The 26665-nt window shown below is 34.9% G+C and overlaps 1 protein-coding gene across 6 annotated transcripts in view; it reads right to left on the bottom strand.

Annotated features, from left to right (window-relative positions):
• Nucleotides 1–12091: 12091 nt before the first annotated feature.
• Nucleotides 12092–26665, bottom strand: part of LOC124644831 (transient receptor potential cation channel subfamily A member 1) — a 97596-nt gene continuing 83022 nt past the window's right edge. The window contains exons 10-23 of one of the 6 annotated variants that reach the window (XM_047184436.1): nt 24773–24880; nt 23321–23499; nt 22151–22430; nt 21055–21224; nt 19702–19846; nt 19305–19421; nt 19143–19250; nt 18253–18532; nt 17931–18136; nt 17589–17795; nt 16699–16971; nt 16078–16237; nt 15388–15518; nt 12092–14828 (exon numbers count right to left, since the gene is read on the bottom strand). In XM_047184436.1, the coding sequence (XP_047040392.1) occupies nt 14691–14828; nt 15388–15518; nt 16078–16237; nt 16699–16971; nt 17589–17795; nt 17931–18136; nt 18253–18532; nt 19143–19250; nt 19305–19421; nt 19702–19846; nt 21055–21224; nt 22151–22430; nt 23321–23499; nt 24773–24880 (2502 nt within the window). In that variant the 3' untranslated portion in view covers nt 12092–14690. Of the gene's footprint in view, nt 14829–15387; nt 15519–16077; nt 16238–16698; nt 16972–17588; nt 17796–17930; nt 18137–18252; nt 18533–19142; nt 19251–19304; nt 19422–19701; nt 19847–21054; nt 21225–22150; nt 22431–23320; nt 23512–24772; nt 24881–26665 lie in introns of all 6 variants that reach the window. The other 5 variants (XM_047184431.1, XM_047184433.1, XM_047184432.1 and 2 more) reach the window with 5 other exon arrangements.

Here is a 26665-nt window from a genome sequence, read left to right as displayed (position 1 = left end):
TGCAGGTCGTAAAAGTCATAGAATCGAGGGGTTTGTTTCGACCAATCCTCTCAATTTCAGCCGTTGAGCCGCTGAGGTTGAAGTGGCAGCCCGGTATCGAGACATGAGGCCCGGCCATCGTAGGCGCGGAGCTCTAGGTGGCTCGCTGTCCGTCCATCCAGCGACGGCAAAGAGCACTCAGCATTCTCTGTGTGTCATTTAGGTTTGAAGAGTGACGGAGCAGAAGGATTTTTATTATACTTCATGTACTTAGATTATTCCCCCCATATTTAATAATCATCATCATATCAGTTAATTGCCGTCCACTGCTGAACGGGGGTCTCTCCCAAGAAACACTTATAATAGGCATGGCAAACTAGAATTTTACTACACATAATGTTTTTTATATATTTAATTTTGGTGTGTCAATAAATAAAAAATGCACTACATATCGTAAAATTCCTAGAATCGAGGGGTTTGTTTCTAGCAATCCTTTCAATTTCAGCCGTTGAGGTTGAAGTGGTAGCTGGGTATCGGAAGACGAGGCCCGGCCGTCACAGGCGCGGAGCTCTGGGAGGCTAACTGTCCGTCTATCCAGCGACGGCAAAGAGCACTCAGTCACTTATGGCCTTACTACAAAAACTTTAACCACTGTTTAACACTTGTCTAAAAAAAATGTGGCTCCAAAATGAACCATATGTCAACGTCATAATTTGACATTTTTTTAGACAAGGCATAAACTGACGTTTAAAAGTTTTTGTGGTAAGACGGTTAGGGTTGAAGAGTGTCGAAGCTGCGAGATTGTTCAAAAGAGACACGGAGGAATCACATCTTGATATTCCGTTTGCAAATAAAGATGTTTTTCATATCATGTATCATGCAAAATAATAGAGGAAAAATGAAATAACGAGGTAACAAAGTAACAAAATACCAACTATTGTTCTAGAATCGCGTGACAACATTGTAACATTTTCAAAAATACCATTTCACTGGGGAATCACGGGAATCAAACTAAAAAACTTTTGCAATCATGTAAAAAATATTCCTATATATAAGTAGAAAAAACTGTCAGGAACTAGAGGATAAAACTACTTTTTTTTTTAGGTTTTCGATAAAACTAGTCCCCTGCCTATGAAAGTTGGAGTACCAGTGCATCAGACCGACAGAATACTGCTCTGTGGTGAGCCCGTGCCAAATTAATTAACTTCCTCTCAAACATATTCGTAAAATATTTGTTTTACTGTTTAGAGTAAATGTTATTGCAATTTATGTTTAAGCTGATTATATTATTTGAAGTACCATAGACTTGTATTTGTATAGACAGTCACTAATATTTTAAATATGAATATAAAAAAAGCCGATAGGGTTTGGGTAAGAAATTCAAATATAAATACCTACTTTATTTTATTACGTATTGGAAAACGTGAAGATAAACGCGATTTCGTTTTTCTTTTTTAAGTTTTTCTATGGTACAATATCAGTAGCAGCCAACTTGGTTCATACTATACAAAGAACTAGCTTGCCACATCTCATGGGAACTTATCCATATTATTACGCAGTGTCAATTTAATTAGCACCTGGATTTTTTTCTCGAAAACTCATTTACCTAGCCTTTTCCAGCTATCCGGGCGACCCTCTTCCCCTTTTAAGTTTTTTCAGTACACAAATATCGGCTAAATACGGTTGCAATCAAATATTCACGCGCTAAGAGCGCGCTCAAACAACAAGGATATAGTCGGCCGATGGTTTATTTTTGCTCATAAATCAGTATGCAAATGAATGGAAGTTACCCACATAATAAGGATAAGGTAGTTGTTCGGTATCAGACTGATTAGAAACTTTGACTAAATTTCCGATAGAAAAAAAACCGATCAAGTTCGAGTCGGAATCGCACACGAAGGGCTCCGTACCATTATTTAGAAAATGAGCAAAAAAATCACGTTTGTTGTATGGGAGCCCCCCAAATATTTATTTTATTCTAGTTTTGAGTATTTGTTGTTATAGCGGCAACAGAAATACATCATCCGTGAAAATTTCAACTCTCTAAATATCACGGTTCGTGAGATACAGCCTGGTGACAGACGGACGGACGGACGGACAGAGGAGCGAAAACAATAACGTTTTACCCTCTGGCGGCCAGTTTCTTCATCAAACATAAAAGTCAAAGTAATGTCTAAAGTAAAAGTAACGGTCAAAATCGTTTTTTCAAGGCTAAAGTGACAGCAAAACTAATAGAAAAAGCGAATTTGACCGTTACTTTTACTTTAGACATTACTTTGATTTTTACTTTGAATTTTACTTTTGATGAAGAATATGGCTGTGGGTACGGAACCCTAAAACAGTCTTAATAAATATTAATAATAGGTACTCACATTTATTTATCCTATATACCAATAATACCAAGTTTTAATTACATTAATAGCAGTTTTCAAATAGAAAGTCTCTATCAAAAGATAAATTGTATGTTTCATGGTTGTACTGGAAAACGCGAAAGGTAAGCAGATTTTAAAGGAATAAAATGCAATTTTCATTTGAAATGAAATGAAATGAAATGAAATGAAATGAAATGAAATGAAATGAAATGAAATTGTTTATTTTGCAAGTTGGACATTACATCACTTTTACACGTCATTTTAAGAACGCTGAGGCCGGCATTTCCTAACTGACTGATCCCTGAGAAGAAACGCCGAAACAAACTCAAGGGTCATAGTCTCTTTTAAAGTCCAAACATGTTATAAATGAAATAATTATGTGTGAGTGTCACCATGTACGCGGTCTGGAATGGCCTTTTGAGGAAAGAGCCACATCAGGCTGGAGCTGACCAGTCCCAACAGACGGCACGCATGCATCAGTCGTCGTGTAGCTCAACCATATTTTAGGGAGCTCAACGACCTGTCACACGACGATACCAGATCTGCAGAACATTTGCGTAGGCCATTTAAAAATACTCAAACCTGCCAGACAGTATTTATGTTATAAGAATATATAATGTTGCTCGCATACACGATACTCACATTCACAATAATAATAATAAATTAAAAAAAATAATAATAATACCATTATAACATATAAATGTCAATAAAAAGAATGTCATTAATAAAAGTTATCTGATGATAATACTCGTAATATTTAAATGTCAAAAGTAACAATACACAGGCATTTAAAAAGATATCACTCACTAAGCGAGCAGCTCATTCCCAAGCTTCTTTATCATTTAAATAATCAGATATTTTGTAATATCCTTTTTTCAAGAGTTTGGATTTTATATGATTTTTAAATTTCCTGATAGGTAAGTCACGAACCGCTTTGGGAAGTTTATTGTAAAAGCGTATACATTGACCCATGAACGAGTTGCTTACTCTGTGGAGGCGAGTAGCATGTACAGCGAGATTATGTTTATTCCTAGTATTTATGCTATGAACATCAGACATTTGAACAAAGTTAGAAATGTTTTTACGAACGTACATTAAATTTTCAAAAATATATTGAGAGGCAACAGTCAGAATGTTTATTTCTTTGAATTTCTCTCTGAGAGAAACTTTTGGGCCCAGATTATAAATGGCTCGAACAGCTCTTTTCTGTAGAATAAATATAGTTTCAACATCCGCACAGTTTCCCCAAAGGAGAATCCCATACGTCATTGAACTATGAAAGTAACTAAAATAAACTATTCTGGCTGTGTCCACATCGGTGATAAGTCGGATCTTTTTAATAGCATAGGCGGCTGAACTAAGCCTTCCTGACAATTTAACTATATGTGGGCCCCATTGGAGTTTGGAATCAACGGTCAAACCAAGAAATACCGTTGACTCAACAGGCTTCAACTCTACTCCATTTAGTTGTACATTGGTGTGTAACTGCCTTACGTTAGGCGTTGAGAATTTAATTAACTTCGTTTTAGATTCATTTAAAAGAAGATTATTGACATTAAACCAATGAACAACCTTTGAGAGTGCATTGTTAACTTCGTCAAAATTGTCGAGTTGGCGCTTGATTTTAAAAACGAGTGAAGTATCATCGGCAAACAACACAATCTTGTGATTATCCCTTACGTGATAAGGGAGGTCATTAATATAAATAAGAAACAAAAAAGGGCCTAGAATTGAACCCTGTGGAACCCCCATGGTGACCGTAGATCCAGAAGACCTCTTACCATTGACATCCACCCTCTGAATTCTATTATGCAAATAAGAAGTCAGAAGGTCAAGAGCCTTGTTTTTGATACCATAGTGGTGAAGTTTCCTGATGAGTATATCATGGTGCACGCAATCAAAAGCCTTGGACAAGTCGCAGAAAATACCGAGCGCATCCTGCGAATCCTCCCAGGCCTCGAATATATTTTTAAGCAATTCCACGCCCGCATCCGTAGTAGAACGACCCTTGGTAAATCCGAATTGTTTAGTGTGCAACAAGTTGTTTCTATTAAAATGGCTCAACAATTGACGTAATATTAACTTCTCAAAAATTTTACTCAAAGTGGGTAAAATTGAAATTGGCCGAAAATTTGATGGATCGGTTGTACTACCAGATTTAAACAATGGAATTACTTTACTAAGTTTCATCAAGTCAGGAAAAACACCTGATGCAACACAAGAGTTGAACACAGTTGCTAAATAAGGTGAAATTATTTCAATTATCGATGAGATTATCTGAACTGACAATCCCCAAAGGTCAGCAGTCTTTTTTACATCGAGATCTTTATACGCTTGAATAATATCCTTAGAGCTGACAACCGTGAATTCAAAACCTTTGTCACATTCCGCAACACAATTTTTTAATATTGTAAGAGCCGAACTGGAAGATGCCATCAGAGTTCTGGTTGTTAAAATAGGGATATTGGTGAAAAAATTTTCAAACTCAGATGCTACCTCCGAGTCTGACTTAATGTCTACATTGTTTATTTTTAAGTGAAAGTCTCGATTCCGTACAGTGGATCGGCCTATTTCTGAATTAATTATATTCCAGGTGGTTTTTATTTTATTTCCAGAAGCTTTTATTTTCTGTTTTATGTGTACTGATTTTGCGGAGGTACAGGCTCGTTTAAATATTTTTGAATAGTTTTTAACGTACTGTTTAAATGTTTCATCTTGATTGAATGATCTTTCATAGTATAATTCAAACAACTTCTGTCTACTTTTGTAAATACCCGGCGTTGCCCAATCACTAAATGTTGCCTGATTACAAACAGATATGGACTTAGTAGTAAAAACTTTTTTAAATTCACAATTAATTAAGTTGAATAAAAGGCTGTAAGCTTGATCAGGATTATCATGATAGGGCAATTCAGGCAGTTTTTCAAACAAGTTATTTTTAAATTGTTCCAAGCGATGTTTGTTTACAGGAATAAAACTTACATTTTTTCTCAGACCTCTGTTAGTTTTCATAGGAAAAATAACTAATTGACCAGAGTGATCAGAATCCAACACATTTAAAATTTGTTTATTTAAAGGTTTTAAGTTTGTGAAAATGTTGTCTATACATGTAGCACTAGTGCTAGTTATTCTAGTTGGCTCGAGAAATGTACTGTACAAGTTGTATGATTTAAATAGAGTTATAAAATTATTAACAATAGCAGTATTTTCCAGTATATTAATATTAAAGTCTCCACAGACGACAACTGTTTTATTATTATTAGAAATTTTGAATAATACATCTTCCAGATGCTTTTCAAAAATTGTATATGTTGCACATGGGGGCCTGTATACACTCATTACAATGAACTGCTCAAGCTCAACACATGATATCTCAATTACTCGCTCAACAGAAAGGTTCACAATATCCTTCCGTTCTTTGAATTTAATGGTATTGCGAAGAATTATTAGAGAACCACCACGTATTATATTTACTCTGCTGTACGAGCTGCCTACACAATGGTTCTTGAAGCTAAACATGAACTGATGCTCTTTAAGCCAATGCTCAGTTAAACATAAAATATCTATATTATTACAGTTCATGAACAACTCCAATTCCAATTCTTTACCAATCAAACCTTGAATATTTTGATGGAATATATTCAAATTCTGTTTGTTTCTAGTATTTATACTCAAAGGGTTTGATGGATCAGAAGTGACAACATTTTTTGCGGTATTTAATTGTACATTTGAAGATATAATTGTATTTATGTCACAATCCAAAATAATCGATTGACTATTGCTAGAGATTGGCTCTATTGTCTGGTGGTGGAATTTAAATCACTTGGAACTAATTCCAAGTTCTGTGAAAAAATAAAACTAGACTGCTGAAAAGGAGCAGTATCGTTAGCCAAGCATTTGGCTTTGTTATAAATACAATAAAATAGCGATTTTGCTATTTGTTCTTTATAAAAATTACAAAGATAATAATTATCTTTTGTCATAAAATAATTATTACTAATGAGTACATTAGAGTCAATAAAATAGAATTTTTCATTATACAATGTCATAGTTTGTATTTTGAGATTGCATTTATGTCTATATTTGTTTTCTGTCTGTGACAAGCCCTTGCCATAGGGAAAAGCATACAAAACTATTTTCTCTACGTTTAATTGAGATAAACACTCAAAGTATTTAATAACTGATTTAATAGTGGCATTTCCTCTTCTCCCAATTAGTACAACCAGAGTAGTAGTTGGACAGTAACTACTGCTTAGTATTTTATCTAATATTTGTTCATAAGTAGCCCCAGGCATACAATAGTTTATTACCTGCTCACCTAAATGTTGATGTAATCTGTGACACATGTTTTGTCCAATTTCATCGCTATATATTACTATTTTTTTGCAATTATTTTTTTCCTTTTGTATTAATTCTATTGGTTTTTGTGTGTCGAAGGAAGTACTTTTTTTACAACTATTTAATTTAATACAATGAGAAGATTGATGAGAACCATCTAACCCTGAACAGCCTGGCAGATCTTGTTCACAACCTGGTGTTCGATTGTTTGTTAATGAATTAAACATTTTCTCATTCTCACTACACAGATCGACCAAGCTGTTCATTGCCAGTATGTACTCACCCATTTCTCTTTGTGAGGTTTGATATTTGCATGTAACTGCCATCAATGACTCTTGTAAATGGAGAATCCTTGACTGCAGACGCTGCATATCAACCTCATATTCTTTTTTACTATTATTGAAATTTAATTGCAGTTTTTTACAACTGTTTAATGATTTGTAGGTTTTGGTGTAATTATTTTTGTTATTTTTTATTAACTTTTGAGTCCTTTTAATAAATTTATTTATTTTGGCATATTTCTTTACTTTGTTTTTGCTGCCAATAATTTGCTTGACCTGGGATATTGATGCAAAGCTGTTGTCAGTAGTCAGGTCAATAGTCACTATTTGAGAACTATTTTTCAAGAGTGAGTCAGCAGACTGCACCGGAGTGGTACCAACCAGTTCCTCAAACAATGCATTGGTTTGCTCTGTTTGAAGTCTCTGGCTGGTACTCTCCATCCTAATAATAGTGTCCTGGGCCTCACTCAACCTACACTTCAGTTCAGCGTTGTGTTTGAGAGTTGTGTCAAACTCATCGCTACACCGGTCAAACTGGTCAACAATGTGTTGGAGCTTATCCCGTTCTTCTGTGATGTTTAATAATTGACAGTGCAGTTCTGCCATCTCACTCTTCAATTTACTATTATTGTTTAAAATATTTAGTACTTCCTTCTCATTGTCATCCTGTTCCCTCTGTAGATCCCCACACAAATCCTTATATTTCTTAAGTTCCACTAGTGTTTGTTGGAGTTTAGCTTCCTCCAAACGTGCAGTGGCTTTCCTGGTCATTATTCTTTCCATTTTGCACAGAAAAAACAATAACTCAGGTAGGTGTTTATGAAAGTGTTTTAGTTTGTGTGAGAAACTATTTTCTAGGCACTATTATGATGTTAATTATTCTCTCCGGTAATCACTAATGAAGAATAAGAATTCTCAGTAATAAATTAAGTTGAAAAAAGATAGTACTTACAGGATTTCACGATGACAATGCACTTTAATTCAAAACTTTCAAAGATCGTTATACCAAGTTTCGAACTTTGACAGGCCGAGACTTGGTTATATTTACACAGTAAAACACAAAGTATATCACAAAATTTACCGTCCCAGCAATAAGTGTTTATTATTATTGCGAATTAATGTTATAACTTATAAAATAACACTTAAATTATATTGAAATTAAATTAATTAATTGGGAGAAGTTTTGTTGACGTCTTGTCAACAGGGTTGCCACAGACCAAAAAAAAAAAAAAAAAAAAAAAAAAAAAAAAAAAAAAAAAAAAAAAAAAAAAAAAAAAAAAAAAAATTCCCTGAAGTAAGATGAGAAAATTGAAGTGCGCTGAAGTAATTTGCTAGGCAACGTACTTACCTACATTTAAGTTAGTGGCACAAAAAGAGAAACTTATATGAAGCAGATTACATAAACATACATTTTAATGAATGTTGTTGGTAACATAATTTAAATTATTTTCATAAACCTCGGGATTTGCGCATTTCACTTACGTAAAACTACTTATGTTCTGTTAAGAACCTTGTATGCGAGTATAAAGCTTGGAATTAAATACATAGTATGTGCCCATGTTAGGTATATAAGCAAAAACTATGTATAACATAGATACTCGTATGTATATTATTCATTTATTTACTGATGTTACTGTTACTGTTACAGCCTTTTTATCGTCCCACTGCTGGGCACAGGCCTCTTCTCACACGGAGAAGGATTGACCATTAATCACCACGCTTGCTCAATGCGGGTTGGTGTAGTCCAGGTTTCCTCAAGATGTTTGTTCTTCACCTTTTTATCAGCCATTGGTGTCCAAGATATACTTAGAAAGTACATACAAACTTAGAAAAGTTGCATTGGTACTTGCCTGAACTGGAAACGAACCCACGCCCTCATACTCGAGAGGTTGGTTCTTTACCCGGCCACCACGCCACACACCTGTATTTACTGATACTACGGGTGCTTACATAAAGAAACAGGTTTCCGGTACAGACAAATCTGTACAGATCAGTACCTATCAGTTCAACCCGTGCCGATAAGGAATGGGATTAGAAATCGCGACAGCTGTATTTACCTCTCGCTCATACACGAGAGTTGAATACAGCTGTCGCGATTTCTAATCCCATTCTTTATCGGCACGGGTTGTACAGTGTTGACTCGTATAAAGAAACAGGTGAATCTGTCCTTAAAGACAATCAAAATTAAACCCGTATGGCACGGTCCAGGTAGTCGGCACCGACAAGTTACAACCTGTTTCTTTATAAGTGAGGGAATAGGATTATATTGAAATATTATACCTGCACTGATCGGTACCTACCCATACAGATTTGTCTGTACCGGAAACCTGTTTCTTTATGTAAGCACCCTACTTTTGAATAAAAAGCTAATAATTGACGTGCAACGATTACATTAAAATTACATCTTTATTTTCAGAGCTTTTATCATTTTTAGGGTTCCGTACCCAAAGGGTCAAACGGGACCGTATTGTTTTCGCTCCTCTGTCCGTCCGTCCGTCCGTCCGTCGGACATCGGGCTGTATCTCATGATTCGTGATAGTTAGAGAGTTGAAATTTTCACAGATGATGTATTTATGTAGCCGCTATAAGAACAAATACTGAAAACTAGGATAAAATAAATATTTTGGGGCTTCCCATACAACAAACATGATTTTTTGCTCATTTTAAATAATGGTACGGAACCCTTCGTGCGCGAGGTTTTTCTATGTTTTCTATGTTTAAAGCATAGGCATGGTAAATGAAAAAAATAATATGGCCGTCTTTGGTAGAACCCTAAAATAATTGACTCGTATTTTTTTTTCGTTTACTTTCATGAACGTTAGTTACATGAAGCCCCACTCGCAACCTGTAACTCCTAACATCTAAGTTAATTATAAAAGTTTTATAAAAATACTTAAAGAAATTGTACCTAACCGAAAAGTCAATATCTTAAACTAGCTGAACGCGTTTCGCTACGTATAAATGAAGAACCGCTAGACCGATTTTGTGAAAACTTAACATAAACTATTTACTAAACAAACAGTCTATCTATTCATAAGTAATAATATTACAAAGAAAAGTGAATTTACGATCACATTAAATGAAATACGTTAATATACTGGTTAATATATGCCAATTAACACAAAGAAAAATACGTAAAATTAAAAAAATATTTTTTCAAACAAAGTAAATACAATAAAAATGTGCGAAAATTAGAACACTATATAAAAGTCAGTCATTACAAACAACTGAAATTCTCCCTTGAAAACTGACAGCTGTCAACTAATCCAAACATTCGATACTCCTAAATTTATGTCTGCTCTACACATGATGTTGTAAATTATAAAAACGAAAATGACTCCTGTGGTTAAACCACTGAATGGTATTTTTTTTTACAATTCGCCATAGAATATCATAAAGTATATGCGATAGGATTTAATGTGATTGTGAACGACACATCCAGTATATATTGAAGATGTAGGTATGATATAATATCACTTAGTGCTAGCTTGTACCCTAAGAACACCGTGGCAATATAAATACAAACATAATATGGAGAAAGATGCAAAGGGAAGTATCCCTTTGAGAGACGATAGGACATCAACTAATACCACTTTATTTGCATCGCGAATGCCCAAAATTGTTTTTAAATTGATGCATTTTTACATGATATACCTATCTTAAAAAAATATACTCATGGCTTTTTCAACTCTCGATAAAATAAATAAAAATCCATTACAATAAGAAGAATGTAAAAACTTTTTGGCTTAAAAAATTCGGCAGGTATAGGGGTAAACTTGAACACTATAAAATCTATACACTGCAGAAAATGAGGAACTCAGCAGATTTTTTTTACATAAAATCTCTAACGGCTCTTTAGATTGTATCGATAAATAAATTTCAACTCAATGTACCCTTACACACTACGCGCAAAAATCAGCACAACTTTTTCCAAATTGAAACATCAAGAACGAATCTCCGACACTTTGCCGCTTTACGTAGAATCTGCCGACGCTTCAACGAATTATCAAAACATGGACTAGATAATTATCGCCTCATCAATCACATTACACAGGAAAAATCTCTCACTATCTCAACCTTCATATAAATAAATCATCAACAATCATACATCTCGGTTTTCTGATACCTACCTATTTGTAGTAAGTTACAACTTTTTATACTACAATCCTGTTTTGTTTTGTTTATTTTTATGCATAACGCATGTGGTATTCATCTATAAGTGAACGCCACACATGCCAATTATTTTTACCTATATCGTTTTTTAACCGAATAGTGTTGACTTTGTTTGATGAAAAAAATAAAAATAGTCTGTTAAGAATATCTTTAATATTCATTGCAGATTTTATATGATTTTTTATATGTATGTTTAATTGTTCACAAAAAATAGACTTCGAATTTCCTTATTATTTTAAAAAGGCATCTGGCGAAGGCTAGGCTAGGCTTATTTTCCGCGGAAAAGTTTTGAATGCGATGACAACTTTAGACCATCACAAAAATGTTGAGCCAACGGATTTCAAAAAGTTGACGAAACTTATTCGTTTCAGTGTACCTATGTACATAGCAGAAACTAGGTAGCAAATAAGTGGTATAATGAGTAGAACAATGTACTAAGATTATTTGACTAGCAAAGCGCACCGAGAAAAGTTTTTTGCAACCTTGCATCTTCCTGGAAATTCTAACTACCTTGTTTCGAAGTGCGCAGGTGCGGGATGCAAAATCAATATTGTTTGAGTGAACGGTACAAACTTTCGTGTTTCAGGAACTACTAACGCCATCTGTCGGCAGTAACGTGATATCAAAACCAATGACGTAAGCACGACGGTGTTGTCATTTGAAATAATAACTGTGTTGATGGAGGGATGAGATATGGAGACTAAGAGTCTGTGAAATAGTATTTGATGAAAAAATTAAGGATTTATTAACTATCATCTCGGATTCTGGGGAAAATTGGTTTTCAATAGGTATACAAACTGTTCCTTATGTTAACGTAAACTAAACCTACATTTACATAAAACGATATATTTGCCGGGGAGTGATGTTCTGAAACTGAACTCGATATTAAAATGTAAGTGTGAATAATAAATAAATAAAAATGGGATGTTAAATGAACAACAACATAAATCTACTTTAAAACGACTTTATTTCCAAAAAAATAACATCGAATATGTTGTTACATGATTGAGACTGTGGCCTGGATGGCAACGACGAAGTGAGTCTCAAAATATTATCTTAAGAAATAAAGTACACGGATATTCTTAGACATGACACCAATATTTTTATACTATTTGAATTTTATAATGTATCTATACGATTTAATATTTTGGTAGCCGGAATATTTTATTCATTTTTGGAGCTTAGGCCATTTGCACACTGCACTTAGGAAGTCAATTTTGGGAATTGTTCTCTGTTTTAGCGTATTTTTGTGTCTGTTACATGGTGTGCAAATGGTTTTATTCTGTGTACAAAATGCCTTACCTTTCGGTACCCTCGAGGTCAAAGTCTCATAGGACTAGCCTCGTAACTTATTCCTACGTGCGTTTACGCATTCCAAGCTCTTAACAACATTATCCAAAACATCTAACATGTTTCAAAAACACGTTCGTCCAAAAATACACATCTTTGTAGGTACTACCAACCTAGTCTCACTTTTTGGTCTAAGAAAAGGGTTGCCTATTTCTCATAACAGCCATCCATGGGATTAAAGAATGGACAGAGCATTAATTTTTTTCAAAATTGACTAAGTCAAGAAAGAGGAAAAGCTACCGCGCAACGATCATGTTTAAATTTGCTAAATTCTAAAAAATGAAACTAGTCAAACGGTGTCTTTGTTTCTCTTTCTTTTCAATTTCATTCTGTCCATTGTACAAGTTTATGGGGTTTTTTATCCTTGTTACAATTGTTCACAAGAACTTAATAAAACAACACTACGGAGCATAGTGCAATAGCAAGCTTACTTAGTTCTTTGAGATTTGGTCTCTATATAATTTAATTTATTTGCCTATCTATACTTTTTTATACCTACCCAAATCAACAGATTTTAATATGGAATTAATCAATTGACTAACGGAAAGAAACTAGGATGGTAACACCGCTATCCGTTCTTATAAAAATTACGTACAAACACTACCAATAAATGTATATAAAATGATACATAAATATTTATATAATAGATAAAAATGTACATACAATGTATGGTCGTTAGAAGTCGCAAACTTCTTGTCTCTTAGTCAAATGCGTTAAAATATATAAGAGCTTTGCTCTCAAGTAAAGCTTGGACTTATATTATAATAATTATAGTGTTTAATATTACTTCAATCCTCTTTACATTTAGTTATGTGCGAGTGGTCTGAGTGATAGTTTGATAACGATCAACAATATTTTAACATGAAGGTTTGCAACCAAACTGAACCATTCATATTATGTTTAGCGCTTGAATGGCATTGCTATTTCTGATACTCCTATGAAAGCACTGGCTAAGCATTTTACTTTATACGATTAATAACTGGTAGAAAATTGGTTATGTTAATGACTATATTTCGCACCACCCGCACAGCGTAAAAGAGGTTTGAAAGTCTTTTAATGTTAAGAGAATCTTAATTGCACACATTTTATTTTTTGTAAATAAACGTTGCTATATAAAATTATAAAATAATTAACCAAAAGGAAACCAGCTCCTATGTATACTTAAGAAAATATTATGATTACATTAAAAATGAGATGTAAACAGTTTCTCATTTCTAACAAAATACTAAAATTGATCGTTAAATTGTAATATTTGGTACAAAAGACTAGTTTCTTTATTAACTAAGGAATTCTAACTTCTGCCTTTTCTTCGCACATCGTTTTTGGAATATATCCAAGCCTACAAGACGCATCAGGTCACTCTCTTGGCATATCCTGAAAATCAAGGCTTCGAGACCAAGGATACCGGAATTAATTACTTTTAAAAATGTACTGATATTTAAGAATTAATATTACTGAATTAACTTCTATATCAATAATCTATTTTTCGGATATTTCGTAAGTTTTTAAATCTATCGGGTATACAACCCAGAATCATTAGTAAATACTAAAAATGGTTACTAGATAGTCCTTAGCTAACATTTATGATATTAATCATGCTTAATTACATAGAATAGGTTCTGTGCCTTTTCTTAAATATTACTTATCCTATGCCATCACACCTGGTCTTTAGTATAAAAGTAGGCCAAGAAGAATATGCACTAAGTTTTCAAAATGGCTACCGATAGGTATAATGACGTAGCATAAAATCTTAAAAACATCCTAAACATTCATGAAATATAATTAGAATAAAAAAACATAAACAAAAATAAATATAGAATATGAAGTATTACTTAATCTTAAGATGAAAAATAGCTGTAGATATAATAAGAAGCAGACAAATTTAGAACATAAAGAAATTTACCACAAGAGTAAGACTGAAGAAATGCATCGATACAAAGTAAACTACTGACATTAATTCTTACATTTAAAGATTTCAAACTACAACAATAAATTCGAGACGCTAATTCACTTTTGATATACTTTAATTTAGAAATAATTATACTATGCCTAAAATGAATCCTAGTGAAATCATCTCGATGAATTTGATGACACAAAAGTGTTTCTACGTGACGAAAGAAAAAATGAACTTATACATACAGAAGCAATTATTTCTAAAACACGAAGGTTAGCAGAAGTAGTTTTGGGTTCGTCGTGATTAGCCACCTTTGTTGAAAGAAGAGGCGGTTCGCAGCTTCTTGCGAATTCTTGGCGAGCTCCAACGTGGGATCACTCTGGTGTCTCCGGGAGAAACGCCTTCATCAACATCGTCGGCTTCTGTCTTGATTTCCATTTTCTATAAAGGATAATGGAGGTGGGTATTGTTACTGATGAAATGGTATGTGATATTGAAGTAAGAATGCAAAATTTGATGCATGAGAAAGGTAGTTTTGAAGGTGGCATTTTTAGAGACACTGAATCTGCACTAGATGTTTGAATTTAAAAAAATGAATGCCTATCGGAGTCCGTATCAAGCACAACATACCTACCCAAAAATTGTATCTTTAAGGTACTGTAAAATCAGTTAGAGTTATTGAGATTGTTTGCCATATTTTATGATATCAGTAAAATTTTGTGGGACTAGGACCTGTGTGCGTAATTTGAAAGTGAAAAATATTTACAAAGAGGACATACTCTAAAGTATTACTTTAAGGTAGACGCACCCGCGTCTACACGGTGCTTGTAGCTGGAGCAAGTGAATGTCCACTTGCGCATGTAACAAGTGACAAGAGCGCGTGGGTAGGTATTCTGCTTTGGTACATGTGCGAGTTGCTGGACCCGCACGTTTTTAAGACGCCGTGTAGATGCATCCTATACAAATATACGAATAAATAGTCTAGTGTAATCTAACTTACCTGCACAATCAGGCGTACGAGTGTATGTTGTTGCTCCAACACCAGTGATATGTCTCGCAGTTTGCGCTTCTGTTTCTCAAGCTCAGCCGTTATGTAATCCTCGCTGCTCTCCAGCACCAAGTCCAGACCAGCTGCAAAATGGTGATTGTAAAAAGCAATGGAATATGAAATTCGATTTTAATACTACCACTAAGAAAGAGTAAAGCATATAAGACGAAAATATGCAAAATGTTAGAGTAACATATTTTTTTGCAATACCTTACCACACAAAATAAATAAGTATATAAAACAACAGACAATAAGTAAAACATCTTAGCTAACGGGGACAAGGAAAAAAGTACATTCGCCATCGGATGATACAAGTTAAAACCTAAATGTGATGTAAAGTCCTTAATTACCAATTGATATTCACATTAAAATTTGCCTAGGCCAAGCAACAAAGAAAAAACTTTCGCTAGTAGATACAAGTCAGTTTCGAGCTATGACAAAGGTGAAAGTAGATCCGTGTCTATCAGTAACATTATAGGTTGACGGCTATTCCCAATATTCTAACTATCTGTTGTTTTGATTACTAGAGATAGTAATTTAACATTACTTGTATGGAGCAAATATCAAAATTCTATCTCTAAGTAAGATGTAACACACAGATGGAATATTGGGGACTGCCGATGATGTATTGTATGAACTTACTGTCATCAGTGAAAGGGTTGCAGAACCATTTGCGAAGGATCAGGTCAAGGAAGCCGAGCTTGCATTTCTTGTTGTTCGGGTACTCAATCAATTCGTCTTTGTCCACTTTCTCCAGAAGAATAGCTGGGAGTTTGCGCTCGAGCTCAGTATGAAGTACCACCTGGAAAATACGAAGTCAATGATGAAAATAATGATCGTAATGACAGTATGTATAATAATAAGACTTTAAATGTAGAACAATAAATATAGCAACATGATGTTCACAGAAAAAATATATATTGTAGGATACGTAGATCGGTGCATAAGTTTAAGCTAAACCCTCGGCACAGTCGGTCCGTGGGTGGGTGACCAGGCGAGTAAGACGAAGGCACGATAAATTGGTAGGCCCCGGCTGTCATATGAACTACCTTGAGCGTCACTACGGGTTGTAAGAAGTCAGAAAGTCTGACAAACAATCTTACCAAGACATATCGGGTTCCCCGGGTAACTGGGTTGCGAAGGTCAGATACGCAGTCGCTCCTCGTAAAACACTGTTACTCAGCTGCATATGTTAAGACTGAAAGCCGACCCCAAATTGGTTGGGAAAAGAAAAAAACTGAATAATTCTTAATGTAATATTACCTGCATAGCTAAACGTTTCAGCTGAGCATTCCTCCTCACACTCTCAATGTCGCCGACAGCCAAACCGATCAGCAGATTCATCAACAAGATTGGCATCAACACCATAAAGATACCCAGAATAAAGAACGTTGGCATCGGGAATGGCAGAAGTATATCCGTCTCAGATTTGTAATAGGGCTGTACGTAAGTGCCAACAAAGTCCAGTTCTCCAAGCATCATAGCAAAAGTCCTCATTAAAGACATCGGTATGCTATTAAATGACAAGTGGTGTCCCTGAAAAAGGCTTAGATGAGCAATTGGTTGCAAAGTACGCGTAAGAATGCACAGCAAGTCGCTATGGCTTAAATATTATGCTTGTTTGATTGTGAAAGCAAATGTTTTGTGTTATGAAAATCTTTTCGCATGATATGTGCTTTCATCGTGATTAAATGTCGCAATATAAAACACTGATGTGATTTAAGATTGGAAAACTTCATGACGTCATGAACGCTAGCTGGGAGGCACCTTCAGTAATGATGTAAATTAAGACAGACGGTTCACATGATGGTATTAGTAAAAACTCCATGTTATAGGTGTCATCACACACAAACCTCGTACACAAACAGACACACTCGACACAAGAATATGCTGTACAAACATTGATCCAGTTCAAAATTTGAACCCAAGACCAAGTGCACAAAACGTGGATCAAACAGCGCTGTGCTATTTGGTTCTCAGAAGTGCAAGTTACCACATTATGTACTTACCTTTAATGTCAGTATCAAACACTGAGTCTTCTCATAACTCTATTTTCTAAGTTAAATCGTGCAATAGCGTAAACAGTGGTAACTTGTTTAAATTTAAATTTTATCTTACCAACAATCTACAAAAATAGCAATATACATAAATACCGTCTCGTCAGGACCCACTTTAGACAGGAGGATATAAAACGCCAGCCCAAATGCGATGATCAGGATTGAAAACACCATCAACACTTTAATCAGGGTCTGAAGTATTTCCAGGAACATGACAACATATATTCCGACTTGGTCAAAACGTTGGAGTAACAGTAGCAGCTCAAACCATGATAAGAATACAGTAATTGATGCAGCCGAGAACTGAAAAATATAGTTTATTGCGCGTAAATAAATGATAATTAATTAACAACATGGGTATGTAAAAAAATAAAATTTATCTGCACACTATGCTGTTTAGTATTGAGGTGTTCCTCAAGTAGCTATACTATGACCAACCTGAATTTCATCAAAATATCCAAAGATCGTCGGGAAAACCATCAGAGTTGAGCTAATGTACAGCAACCAGGATACCAGATTTGATGGGTCGACCATGTAATGCCATTTCTGTTGCTTCACATTATATGCTTCACGGACCAAACATATAGAGTTGTACACTAAAATGGCTACTGTACTTGTATACATGGCGACTTTCGACTCAAAATCTGTAACATTTTATCACTTTCATTATATTTTAATATTACAATGATAAATTAATCGATTTGAATGTAATTATAAGTAACTAAGGACAGAAGATAATCATTCGACTGAAAAACCTTACCTGGATTGAAGACGATATTCTTGTCACTTTTGTTCTCGCGGTCAACGTTAGCAGAGTCCGATAGGTTTGTGCATAGCTTTGCAGATTTCTTAGAAGGCGAGGAGGCATCAGCGTTCATCATCAGTAAATAAGTGTATACCGTTACGAATATTAAGAAAATGCAGTAGAAGAGAAGATTGGCCAAGTGAAAGTATTTTCCATAGCTGTGCCATTTCATTTGTAGGTACTTCTGGCTCAGTGGGTGGGCTAATAGCTCTACTCTGCCGTGTGCAACCATAGCCTAGAATTTTATTTATCAATATGTTATTGAAAAGTCTTTATAGAGACTTAAATATTATACTTAAGTTATCCAAGAAAATAAACATATGGACTATATGAACTGGAGTCTTAAATATTTTTAATTTGTTTATAGTAACAAGTTTAGTTTACATTTAGGATCATCGAATATTGATCACAGACAGATTGAAAATTTGTGCCAGAACTATTGCGGTGAATTTCTATTATGTACAAAATTAAGTTGGATAAAATAAGCAAAATCAAAAACAGAACCCTCCACCTTAACAAACAGTGTTGGTTAGTGAAAGCGTTGTGTGTTGCCGTGTATTTTACGAATACTAGGTATTTGATGCATTAGTTTGAGATCGAAGAGTCAATTATTATAGAAATTTCAAATATTGTCCAACCTGTTTGATCATTATGGACAATATTTGAATCATGGAAGCAAATAAATAATTATGCCGTTTTAAGTACACATCACCCTAACTTGTATTTACACCGAGTCCTATTTGTTGTACTAGTAGACTGAATTCTCTAACACCAATGCATCAAAATCCAAATAGAAGAGTTGTGTATGAAAGCTAGGCACCACTCTGCAAACAATTTTGACTCACGTTGATCACACACAACGGTTCTGGCCGATACTTGGGATCATTAAGAGCCAGTCTCAACGCGTCGACCTCAAGCTTTGACCGTTGGTAGAATTTGAAAGAATACTTAATCTGCGATGCAGCAAATGAAAAGAAAATGTATTCAAATTATAAATTATGACTTACATTTAGAGCAGGTAAAGGTATGTTCTGGGATTTTGGCACGTTCTCCGATTTCCGACGAACGTTATTGCCATCTTCCAACTTTAGTTGTGGACACAGGGCATCGAAGCTATACTTTATCTAAATAGGTTTTTAAAAATGTTAGATTGACTGAATATAATGTAAATCTAACGTTACCTTAAATAATTGTGTTTGAATATTGAGTGTAACTTACAAGTTATTTACCCTGAAGGAGGCTAAAATGACAGTGTAATATGTATAACTGTTTATAGATCAAATTAATTAAATTTCATATTTTTCTACATAAAAAATAAAACCTGTTTTTTCAAAAGTGCTCTCGAACAATATCTGAAAAATAAATCATCAGAATTGTTCAGCTTTAAGCTTAAGTTGGACTTACGTAAAAGCTTTTGGAATCCTTTTTGCAGTTGGCTTTAGTGATGCACTTATCCTGAACAGCTTCGAAGACCCGTGGCATGTAGGCGATGAGGGCCAGCGTGACGCAAGGATGACGATCGGAACGAAGCGCCATCACCTCTTTAGCACTGAAATATTACAATAAAGGTATGAGGATATTGATAATATAATTCGAAAGCTGAAGATTTTGTTTAAAAAAAATCATAAATGTTCTGCAAGAAGATTTGTGTAAAATAATTATGCAATGTCATCACAATTCATGTTCTAAGTGTCTCATCGTCTCAAAGGTGTGGGGGGGGGAGAATCTAGGTTATGGTCTTGGTGGGAATCGTTGATAATGGGAACAGCGTAGTCTAGAAATGCCAATTAAACTCCTGCAGACTTCTACCTAGTCCGAGTAATCCAAAGTCCGCGCTGGTCCCTCCGGAAACGACTGCAATCCGCGCGAATCGCGAACGTCATCCAAGATGCAAATGAGTTGAGGATGCAGGGCGAATAAAGGTTGCATGTAAAAGGTTAGAGGAAGCAAAGACAATATAACTTCGCGGATCTCTAAAACTCGAGCCACCTTTGCACTTTTGCAGCCCGTATGACAATCCCGGAAACTGACACGGAGAGTCAGCTTAAAATATTCCGATCCAATGTAAAAATCGCATTGCTCTATGGTTGTGTAACGTGGAAGGTCACCAAAGACATCTCGTACAAAGTCCAGGTCTTTGTGAACCGATGTTTTTACAAAATAATCGGTATATATACTGGCCCGAAAAGATATCCAACTTAGATATATGGGAGCGCTGCAACAAAATTCTCGTCGACCAGCAGATCAAACGCCGCAAATGAAGCTGGACTAGCCATACTCTCCGAAGAGAACCTAACCACATCCCGGGGCGAGCCCTAGACTAGAATCCCCAAGAAAAGCCCAATAGTGGTCGTCCATAGCAGACTTTCATTGCCAAAGCGAAGTCTATTGGCAAGATCTGGAGCAAAATTGAGCGTGACGATCAAGACAAAACAGAGCGACATAGAACTTTAAAGATAATGCATCATCGTGGTCATCCTTTGCCATATAATCAAATAGTAATAGTAAAGAGTCCATTCATTTTAAGACATTTTCAGAGATTAAAGCTGATGTGGAAATATTAGAACTTAATTTCATGTAGTGAGACTGGAAACCTACTTAAAAAAAGTTTTAGAAAGGACTAGACAGTTGATGATCGAGATGATTGAAAGTACAAAAGTAGGAAATTTTACGATATTTTAGCTAGTATAATAGAGGCAGTTGACCTACCATAATCCGTACAGTATGCTGTCTTTTCCTGTTTTAAACAATACATACCGGTGTTCATGGGTGACCATAGCTAAAGCCGCTTCAGGGAACTTGTAGTAGATAGCATAGTCGATAGCACTCATGTCGAGGTTGTTGTAGCTGAGGCGACATCCCATTGACAGGAGAAGGGCGATGGAGTTCGGCTTGTTCTCCATGGTAGCCAGATGGAGTGGTGTGTTCTGTAACAGTAGACGGAAGAAATCAGAAAACAAATAGATATACAGTCGACTCTCGTTAATTCAAACCTGCGGTAATTCGAACCTCTCTTTAATTCAAAGTTATCACGAGTTCCCTACAAAATCTCTTTATATTTCGAACTAAATCAATACATTTTTATGCTCTTGGTAATTCAAACAAAAAATCATTGCTTTATAACAAAATGACGCGTTATTTCGAATTCCTAGGCGTCAACACTCGACAATTCAAAGTTGCAGAGAGAAAGAGGCGGAAAGATTCTAAGTCATTAGTCAGACAGCAGTCTGAGTAGCAGCAATCTGCTTTGACGCAAATCAGTATGACAGAGTTGTTTCGGAAGATTAATTACAATTAATAATTAATTATAGTTAATTAATAATTCACATTATGAATACATGTAGTTATGTACCTACCTACACAAATGTGTCTTGAAACTTTTGACATTGTTATAGAATATAACTAATAACTAACATTGTTATAGAATATACAAATAATAAACATAAAATTATTAAATAATAATTGATCAACACTTAATAATTCGAAGTTTTATTTATTTTCTCTCACAAATTTCAAACCATTTAATATTTCAAAAACTCGATAATTCGTAATATTTTAGGAGTCCCCCCAGTTTCGAATTAACGAGAGTCGACTGTATTATGAAGTTGTTAGCTGTACTCTACACATTAATATAGTGGAAAAATATTTGATCAGATTGTCCATTCCTGCATTCTACTTTATAAATACAACTTCATCGCAGCGAGGTCACCGAAAAGGGGTTCTGAAGAATAAATTTAGGTTTTGATAGTAAGAGTTTTGGTTCCCTGTACAAAAAATGCCTTCTAATCTTAGGTATTCATGAAAAAATTTACCACAAGTGTACAAAATTTCGTCATAGATAAATTGTACGTACCCCATCCTTATCAGACTGATCCAGCAGATGTGAATGAACCGAATGCAGCAGTTCAATCGTCTGGGTATACCCAGACATCGCAGCCAGATGCAAGGGATTGCGTCCATTATGATCCCGATGTAGCAACGCTCCACGATTCAGTAAAAGATGCACAACTCTGGTGTGACCTTCTCGAGAGGCGATGTGTAGGGGAGTTAGACCTTCGCCATCGCTCTCGTTGATGATGAACGTGCCTTTGTCGGAGTCGAGGAGTTGACATGCGGTATGGTAGCGCCCGTATCTGTAATCAGTGGATGGAAATGTAAGTGTTTGGTAAAGGTGGGAGCGCTTGCATGTGAAAATGGGAACAAATGTTACTGATTTCGATAAAGTTATCTAGAATCTATGGTAGATGTTTCAAAAGTGGTAAGGATAATACTTATCGTTCAAGTATAATCTCATTACGTTATTTATTAAATGCGTTCTGACTGTCTTCTTACGTTATTTTGAGCTTGGGGTTTTCTAAGCTACAAAGCTCTATTAGTTGATTTTTTTCTGTCTACTTGAAAGGTTTTGAAGAAGGCTTTACGTAATTTTCCAGCGATTCCAGATCCATTATTGAAAAAATATGCGAATATTACCTTCAAACATATATATGTCACCTGAAAATAACAAAACTCGTAAGTTGATCAATTTTCTAGGTAGTTGATCAACTCTCGGAAAATAACAAACGGCAATTGAAATGGACTATTTAACGTATGTATTTTAGTAAGTTGATTAATTTACGGCGCTTTGCCGTGAAATCATCTGACAGAGGCGAGGTGTACGTTGATTGGTTAAAAGACTCGTGTCACGTGCTTATATGCTTATAACTAATGCTGCCGACCAATCAGAGAAAAGTGTGTTAAGTGGCGGATAATAATTTATGGTCAAATAGTACACTGGGAAACGATTGGCCCATTTGTGGATGATTTTACTTGTAGCAATATAGTTAATTATATTATTAAATTACGGCTAGGTACCGTAAGTTGACCAATTAGCTAAAATTCAATGCATTAAATAGTACATTTCAACTGTCGTTTATTATTTTCCGAGAGTTGATCAACTACCTAGAAAATTGATCAACTTACCGGTGACATATACATAGGTAGACAGGCACCAGCAACAACATACAACTCAACTCATACATACCTCGCCGCAAAATGCAGAGGACTCTCATTATTATTATTCTTCAAGTTAATACAAGCACCCAATCTGATGAGGTTCTCCAGAGACCTGATGTGACCCTCCCGGCTGGCGTAGTGGAGGGGAGAGCATCCAGCACTGTCCTTCTCATTAAGGAGTTGCGCCAGGCTTTTGTCACAGCGGTTCTGTAACGTTAACTGTTTAGTGAAGAATGGGGTCATGAAATTGGATTATGAAGGTTATTTACCGATATGGAAAGTGGATATGGTAATTTAAAAAAAATAAAAAAAGATCCCGACGAATTGAGTACCTCCTCCTTTTAGGAAGTCGGTTAAAAAGGTTAAAAAGGTTTATGTTAGTATTCATTGTTATGGATGGAATGATACATGCGTTATAATTTGTAAGTTTATGTGATAGTTTAGACTTAAGTATTTTTACTACCTCAGAATACAAAAGAGCATAAAAATTTAGGTGTACTTTAATTTTAAATATTGCATTGGTGCTGCTTAGAAAAGTCAAAATGTACGTGTAAATAATTGTGAGTGTTAAAATTAGTGTTTCCAAAATATAGACTTCGAAAATCAGACAGTGTAGTTTTAAAATCACTCAGTGTAGGTGCTAATATAAACCAGTGTTTATCAATACCTACATTAGTGACAGTGGCGATGGATCAGCAGAACTTAGCTCAAACAGTTTCAAGGGCACTAATCGATCAAAAGAGAAGACAAGAGGTCTTATCTCACTATTAGGGTGAAGTCACACTGAAAGGGTGTTAATTTTCCTTGAGTCAAATAGACGTTGTTTTATTACTTACAATTTTGAATTCTATTTACTGACGGATAGAGTTTTCAATCATTTGAGGCTGCTATTAAGTTTTTAATAGGTATAATTTATGTTGATTCGATATTTTTCCCGGTCATTGCTCTTTCAATGTGACTTGACCCACGCCCTAAGTAAAACAAAACGTGTATTTCTAAATTGAATACTACTAAACTTACTATTTCTGCCGACTTCAAACAACATACTTGTATAACCTAAATAAATTAAAGAAATATTTTTGTTATTTCTACACACCTGTGAAATAATTTTAGTATATTTGAAGTCCCTCAGAAATTCCTTTTTAGTTATTTTTATTTCTAACAAACATTATAAGCTTTCATTATTTCAAAACTATATAAAAATTTACTGAAAAATATGTTTTTATTTTTAATTATCTGCCCAAGCAGCAATTGCTTTATTAGGATAGACACAACACTGGTTACGGACAGATAAACTTTAATTTTTTGTCTTCCAGGTCTCTGATAGTAATATCTGGCAGAAATTATAATCAGCTTTTATATGACAGAAAGCATTAACTATTGTACCTATAACTAACTGACACTTTATCCTAGTATTAGGGCCTAGTATTCTATTTTTTAGGTACTGTATGCCTAGTAAGCTAAATAATTGAATGCTGACCTTGCAGGTAGCCGCGAAGTCTTCAAGCCTGCCTCCATTCATCACGACAAGATGGAGAACATTTCTGGAGTTGATGTCTTTCAATTCGATGTCAGCACCCAGACGGATCTGAAAAACGATCGTAATAAATCAATAGATAAATTATATTTTCTTTTTTTTTAGTTTACTTCACTTCAATATGGTGTAAGTGATGCTTATGTATGTTTCGTAAAAAAAACGATACTATTAAACGATGCACATTTGATGGAGAATACATGATATGAAGCGTTTGCAGAAATAGTTACACTTAATAATCAGACGTTCAAGATATTATACAGACCTAACAGAGTAAACAATTACACCAATCTGGCCATTACACATATTAAAAATAGTAATCAAAATAAGATTACACATACAATGAAATACAACAAAATGAAACAATCCAGGTCCCTTTTATAAACATAATAACGCCAAAAAAATATTCTGTATTTGCTGAGCAAGCCAACTTCGTCAGTAAGAGCGCGCGCACACTACAAAGATTCAGTCGGAAAATAGTTGGTTCGGGCTCATAAATCAGTATGAAGATGAATGGAAGTACACACGTAACAACGACTAGGTATTTTTCCGGTATCAGACCGACTGAAAACATTGATTAAACAATCATTTACTGAAAAAAAAAACATGTTCCCTACAGTGTGCGCGCAGGCTAATTGTAATTTGTTGATATAAACAGTTTTTGTAGATAAACGTACAAAGCCACGTAATGAGGGTGGAATCCGCCAAATTAAGGTGACCCAAAAGGGTCTTTGTTACGGTATTATCAAATCGATTATGCGGGTTTAAAAAAAATATTTACCCTATGCGCTATTTTTACGTTGATTTTGCAACTTAATATGTGAGTAAATAAAAATGAAGTTAGTAAAAACGAGTCAAAAAAATGATTGAATTACACGTTATTATTATATAAATACTTAGATGAATATTTATACTATTTGTCAAATATAGCCGATCTACGGTTGAATTACTTAATTAATAGTTTTTTTTTTAAGTCAATATCCATTAAGTCCCACGACTTTTGTCGAGAAGCACGTTATTGTGTATCTTTAAGTGTAATATATTTATGCACAAGTGTACAGTCGTATATCTTACATACATGATTATGGACAAAATGTTCATTTTTGTTGATGCAAATATGCAAATATCTAACACATGATTTTTCAATTCCTAACAAGACAACTGGTCGATGCTGCAATAATGTTACGAACGTCGCATGACATATGGTGGCAATTTGTTCACTGTCAAGCACACTGCATCGGAAACTTCATCGGGAACCGACTCAAGTGGTCGGGAGTTACGACTACTGCGAACTAGCATCAATATGTAATATCTCTGTTTAAAATACCCATTTCGTACCAAATCCTTCTAATATCCTACCAATATTTTAAATGTGAAAGTTTGTGAGAAATTACCTATGTTTGTTATCTTTTCATGCATAAACTGGCTGGACCGATTTGGTTATATATAGGTACCTATACCCTGGATTAATACATAGGCTACTTTTATTATCAACAAACCACGCGGGCGAAGACGCGGGCGGAAGCTAGTATTGGTATAAAAACTTCTAAAGAAGAAGAAAAAATCCTAAATGTATGGTATAGTTCGGCCATTCAGAGAATGCGTTCCTGACACGTCGCGATTGAACTGACGACGTAACTACATTCATTGATTATTGATATAATAATGTTGTTTTAATGCTCCTCAATTGTTAAAACGGTAAACAACCAGCAAAAATATTTTTATCGTAACTGCAACGCCATTGCAAAGTTACGTCGTCAGTTCAATCGCGACGTGTCAGGAACGCATTCTCTGAATGGCCGAACAGATCAAAACTGTCTGTAAGTTGAATGTTAGGTT

The sequence above is a fragment of the Helicoverpa zea genome, chromosome 31 (genome assembly GCF_022581195.2).
Source record: "Helicoverpa zea isolate HzStark_Cry1AcR chromosome 31, ilHelZeax1.1, whole genome shotgun sequence".
NCBI classification, from domain to species: Eukaryota; Metazoa; Arthropoda; class Insecta; order Lepidoptera; family Noctuidae; genus Helicoverpa; species Helicoverpa zea.
The sequence above is the reverse complement of the archived record's forward strand: the minus strand, read 5'-3'. Positions and strand labels throughout refer to the sequence as shown.